General features: G+C 38.8%; 1 protein-coding gene across 1 annotated transcript; it reads right to left on the reverse strand.

Moving 5' to 3' along the window:
• Positions 1–39: 39 nt before the first annotated feature.
• hddc2 (HD domain containing 2) lies at positions 40–4,339 on the reverse strand. Its single transcript, XM_072656587.1, has 6 exons — positions 4,289–4,339; positions 3,487–3,608; positions 1,802–1,904; positions 1,622–1,690; positions 1,398–1,536; positions 40–1,302 (listed from the first exon to the last, which is right to left on the reverse strand). The coding sequence occupies exons 1-6, from the start codon at positions 4,331–4,333 to the stop codon at positions 1,163–1,165; spliced, it is 618 nt and encodes a 205-aa protein (XP_072512688.1). The 5' UTR covers positions 4,334–4,339; the 3' UTR covers positions 40–1,162.
• Between the last annotated feature and the right edge of the window lie 2,164 nt (positions 4,340–6,503).

The following is a 6,503-nucleotide window of genomic DNA, read 5'->3' on the forward strand; positions in this document are numbered from 1 at the left end:
TTAACAATAGAACCAACAATAAGTCTTGTAGGACAAATATTCTCAACTTTTCAATGTTTTATTGCTCTGTTCATGGGCAAAACATCCAAAAACATATAGTGAAATTAACTTATAGACTAATGCTTGCTTGGGTACCTGAAATTCTATCAATGGACCGATGTACAGTACGTAGTTCTATAACCAACTGGCAGTTTTAAAAAAATATGGTAAACACTGAACAAATCCAGAACAAGAAACGTAAAGAGTAAAGAGATAACTTCCATGTACAATTACTCATCCTTAAAAAAATGCTAGGGCAAAATCTAAATCTGCTGACATAGTTAATAAAAAAGGAAACGGTATGACCAGTTAACCAGCCATGGCAGTAGGAGCATGTTCAGTCAAACTCAAAAACACATGACTTGCATTAGGTCATTTTCTGGAAAGGAAATCGGATTTAAATAAGAAAACTTTGTGTGTGAGGTAGATTTCCCTTCTTTACAAAGGTCAGTCAAAAACAACAGTTCGATACTGTATTACACTGTTTCTTTAAGAGTTTTAAACACTTAAACACAATTTCAAAACCATGGTAACAGACCTGATTTAGTAGAAATGTTCTGAATATATAGCAAATATTCAGTTGTACGCAAAAGTTTGGGCAAAATTGTTTAAATACTATGTTGCTTTTCTAAGTAAAAAAGTGAACGAATCCTTTACATAGACACGTTTCCACACATGTCAATAGACAAATGTACATTTATATTTAAATTTGTTTGTTTTTTTAAATAGACCATTTGTTGTTAAAATAGCAGAAAAAGCCATATTTAGGTTTCCAGTAGAGCAGGGGTTTGCCAATTTCCCTGCTGTAACAGACCTTCCAACCCTGCCAATTTACAGGTAAGGTCAATCAGGTGTGCTTCAGCATGAAAAGCATAAAACTGTACAGGAATCTTGCCTACCAGACAGGATTTGTTCACTTATTTCCACTTAGAAAATCAACAAAAAAAGGGTGCAATTTGACCAAGGTGTGCCCAAACCTTTGAATAAGACTGTATATGGAAATAGACGTCAGCTATGGGTGTTTCATCATCATTTAAAATTCAACCCTTTGTTGGTAAATACATACTGACATGTATAAAGCCCTTATAAAGAGTTGCACCATTACTCTTCCGCAGGCAAGTGGTTATGATGGTTTTGGGGTTGTACAGTCGTTCACCTCGCCGTTCTTCTCTTGGCTGGATTCTCCTGCTCTGGCCATGTGGCGAGCTCTTTCCTCATTCAGACTCTTCACAAGCGCCAGCACTTCAGGGTGACGAAACCGGCCTGCGGCGAGCAGAAATGCACATATTCAAAACACACACATTGAAATGGGATCAAACATGTACATCCTTAGTCTGAAATTCTCATGAAAAGAAGACCTTCAGTTGAGGTGAAGAATTCCTGCAGTCTGCCTGGTCTTCCCTCAAGCTCCTCATATTCATGGGCCTGTAGAATCATCTCCAGCTGGTCAAACTCCTTTACCAGCTTGGCCTCAGAACTGGACTGGGTCTCATACTCCTGCAGGGTGATGCGAAGGATGGTCAAGTCTCAACCAAAGTTGTGTAATATAACAGAACTTGGGAGAGTATTGTATCACACTTACCTCCCACAACTGGTATAGCTCTTTACGCAGATCCTCATTTAACAGACCAGTGATGCGAACCATCGCCTCCTAAAAGAAAATAAAAGTCCTTGAAGGAAACAGACTGGAATGAAAGGGCTTACTTGTCTAGCTATGTCTTTACATAATGCAAAGTGATAAAGTCACAAACAACTACCACACCTTTTCCCGTCTGTGTTTCTCTGCTTTGCTAATGTTGTCGGCTGGAGCAATGTCCCCCACAATACTCTCAGCTAAGTCATGGACTAAAGCAAGCTTCATGCACCTAAATTGGGAGGCAATTAAAACACACACACACACACACACACACACACACACACACACACAATAGACTGTAAGGTCTTAGATAATATAATCTGTCACTGTACCATATCTATATTGAGCAACTCCTACAGATCTAACTCTCAGGAGAGTCCATAAGGGCATAACCTATTCAGACAAGATCCTTACCATGGCTTAAAACTGTATAATAAATATATATATATATAAATGTATATTTAAATAAATAATATAAATATAATAAATACAAATAAATATTAACTTTGTCTTCTTTTGAAATAAACACAATATAATAGTTAAGTGCAGAGAAAAATGAAGTGAAGCACAGAAAAGTGGAAACCCAGATAATGCCTGAAAATGTGAGTCTTAGGGTCATGACTAAAGGAACTCTGCAGAACAGAATTTAGGGAAAGTTTGCTCAAACACTCAGGAGCTAGAACACTAGAGCAGCAAGACCCTGCTGTATGGACAACAGACTACACTACTGGTTAAGTTGATCTTCATTGATCTAGTGGGCCATTGTCTGTGCTCTGTACAATGTTGCATACCTTCGACAATTAATCCATATACACCACTAGAGTAGCTGAAGACCACTGTTGAAGACTTTATTTTTGTGCCTGTGTTTGTGTGAACTGTAAATACTACACACTTATTTACAGCAGAATAATGACTAGATCATTTCTAGATAATCACTAAAAGACCCAAGAGTGTGAATGTGGAGTGTGATTGACGGATTATTTTACAGATTTGAATAGACTGTAATTTAGTGTGGGATTTGGCTGGAATTTGGCAGCAATTTTCCTGCTGTGCCTGTGGGGCCTAGCAATGACATGTTGGTGTCAGAAAGCAGTCTTGACGAGGGAGCTTTAACGATATTGAGATTTAAAAGTGAATGAAGAGTCAAATATAATACCAAGATTATTAACAGTCTGAACTAAAACTGGGCGATAAGGAAAAGTTTCTATCACAACATTTAAAGACATTTTTTATGATACGCAATATTTATTCACTCCATTAAATTAGATTACTGATTACTCTTTATAAAAAACCCGCAGTTAATCAGTCAATTTTTCAGCACTGACGATATCCACAACATACTTATAAAAGCATATTGTGTACCACAATAAAATGTATCACAATACTATAAAATATTGTCATATTGCCCAGCTCTAGTTCCAACCATGTTTTAATCCTTTGCACTACCCACCTATGTGCTTCACACTACTTGCACTCTTTTAAGCAGCTCTGTAGGGATCATGTTGGGATGTTTTCCAACAGGTCTAAAAAGGTTTTGTCTTTATTGAATTTGCTGCATTTGCTGACGTTTCCAAAAGCCTCTTATTACAGAGAGTAATTCAATGGTAGAGTGAGTAGGTCATCACAACACTCTCTCTGACATTATATTAAAATACAAAGCTTTTGGGGAACAGGGCCCTGGTTGATTAATGCTGCTATATCCATGCATAGGGGATCTTTCTTATTATTTTGAAGAAAAAAAAAAAGGGAATCCAGAAGCTGGATTTTTAGTAAAATCCCTATCTTCCACGCATTCCCCTCTCTTTACCCACCTCTCTCTGTTGACACTGGTGTCCTGCACCGTTAATGCCATCACTGCCATCCTGTACATGTGGTCTGAGACGCTCTCTGGACGCTGCACGTTCCTGTACACCCAGCCGGTGCGTGGTACGCGCTGAGGCAAACACACACACACACACACACACACACACACACACACACACACACACACACACACACAAACTGAGACTCTGCAAAAAGCCCTGTGTCTGTCCCAGCATCTGTTTGGAGACCCAAACACTAATGTGCACATATCAGATCATGCATAAGTAAACCATACTTCGTGATTATAATATCGGGAAAAGTATTTCCAAACAAATGCTTAAATCAAAGCCGATATGCAGATATCACCCGAAAACGATTAAATTCATATTAACCACCTTTTCATCTTCTCCTGATTACAATCACGCTATATTGTTACATTTGTATTTTCAAAAGAGAGTCATTTCATTGCATTAAGCCCTGTGTGGAACTGACGAAAACTACACTTCCCACAATTCAATGCGCATGCAGCAATCTAGCCGGCATGTAACAACACATCAACTACGACAACCTTTTAGATGGAGGTTAAGCTCTTCCACCACACAGTACACTCACACACACGGAGGGGTGTAGGAGTGTGTGTGGATAGCTGTACAGATAGCCCTTAAATAGTGGCTCACTACTTCATGCTATACTGAAAACTAAAAGAAACCAAACCCAGATAAATATCCCTCAACACAAAACCAGCCTTAAAAGACTACTAATGGCTCAGCATTAGCGACCCTCTCATTAAACGTACTGCTTAACGTTTACCTTTAGCTGCCCTACTAGTTTCATGAACTGCAGCATGTTGTCCATGATGTCCCTCCCACTAGACGTACCCACAGTAAACGGTAGCGCCCCCTATTCGTAGGAATACCAACTTCCATGCTTCTGTACTCAGCTGTGGTGTCAGCATGCATACCTCACTAGATGGCAGTGTTTTCATGCTGAAAAAGAATTCATGTTTTTCTTAGAGCTTTTTTGGGCACTGCTGCTGTTTTAGGTATGCAGAGTGTTTTATGTACGTTACATTTTGTATCAGATATTTTTGTGTAGCATACTATGCTTTGCTGGGAAGCCGGGGAGGCTTTCTTCTAGATTTTGGAGCATTGCTGTAAAGATTTGACTGCATTCAGCAACAAGAGCGTTAGTGAGGTCAGCATGTTGGATGATCACTACCCCACCTCATCCCCACAACTCCACAAATCATCCCAAAAGTATTGGATGGAGCTCTATTATCCCACAGTTACACTGCTCCACAGATAAATGCTGGGGGGCTTTATAGCCCTCTAGCCCACACCTGGCATTTGGTATGGTGGCAATAGGTTCAAGTATATTTTTTTCAGACAGTTCTATTGTACTGGCAATACTTCTCTACAGGGACTAGACAAGCTATGTGTGTGTGCATTTGCACAACTGTGTCAGCAAGCGGAGCAACTTAAAGTATCTGAATGCATTCATAAAGGATAAAAACAAACATTTGGACATGCAGTCCAGCCCGTCAGTCTGTCAAACCTCTGATTCTTTATGCAGAGAGCATAAAGTTATTGAAAGGAACTATTGGCTTGTGCTTTGGCCTGTTTTCCCCCTCCATGCTATGACCTCATCAGCTGAAGCTGAAAGTGTAACAAGCTTTCTGAACGACTGTGGGAATCTGATAATATCTTTAAAAATGGAAACATTCTCTGATCGGCTGTGACACACGACGGCTACGACTCATACGCTGCTGCTAACAATGTTGGGCTGTTTTTTTCCTCCTTTCTTTAGTAGCTGTTGCAGTTCTTCATCTGTTTTGACCTTGACTTATGTGCTGTATACAATGTTTCCTTAGTGTTTTTTAATGAGATCATACTATTTGTTCAGAGCAGACAGGCATTTGAACAGAGATTTCAGGGAGTACTCCAGTGATTTTCAGTCTCTTCTATATTTGACACTGTACTGTATTGTACAGTAAGCTACCACATTATTTTGCAAGCAATTAAACTGGGAGACACGCAGTTGGACTTTTACATGCAATTGGACAAATAGATACAAATTTACATGCTTTCTTGTATTCAGTTAAAAAAATTAATTGATTATATTATTATATTATATTATGAATCTGTTATGATTAAATTATTAATCTGTTAATCTGTTTTTCTTTTCTGTACTTTTACTACATTCAGAGAGATCTACGAAACATATTGTCCATTACAATTGAGCACATGCTACAGACACACCAGACAGAGATTGGGTTGAAAGAATCTTGAGTAGACCTTTATGGTCACTAATGATCTATTATAACATCAGTATAAATAGTGTTGTAATTCAGTTGGGCCTACAGTGTAATTTATTTGTGGCTTGTTCATTTATGTTGCCCAAGCTGAACATGCATGAGCACTTTTAGGAAGATCTTTTCAGTGTAAAATTTGCCAGTCCAGGAAGGACAGCCTGTCTCTAATTATGGTCAAGGCGGATATGAGCGTTTTCCTCTCATCCAAGCCTCATTGCTAAATGCGGTATGTTCAAATGCTGATGACACACTTTCAGCCCTCATCACTGAGGTCACGCTCATCCACCTGTATCCGAATGCTTCCTAGCCACACTCTTTCCTGGAGTAGCCTACATGCTGTTTGCAGCATGTAGACAATGCATACTCTTCCAGGGAGCTGGATCAGCCCTGATTGAACAACAGGAAGGATGTGTCATGGATGCAGCACACATGTGATCACTGATGGGCGATTAGCTTAGTCATGGCTTGAGAAGGCTTTTTACTGAGCAGAGACAGCTTTAGCAAAAGGAAAGCTTTTTACAGAATTTAAATGTAAATATAAGCCTCTGTGTTTTAAACTACATTCATAAAGGTCATATCGTTAGCATCTTGAACCGTTTTGTTTATAAATTAGTTATTACTAAAGGCCTGTCAAGCATTACAACTTAGAATTTGACAACTTTAGAATCTTTATTACCTACCTTTATACAACTTTATACAGTTTTTAAAATTAGT

The sequence above is a fragment of the Salminus brasiliensis genome, chromosome 1 (assembly GCF_030463535.1).
Source record: "Salminus brasiliensis chromosome 1, fSalBra1.hap2, whole genome shotgun sequence".
NCBI lineage: Eukaryota > Metazoa > Chordata > Actinopteri > Characiformes > Bryconidae > Salminus > Salminus brasiliensis.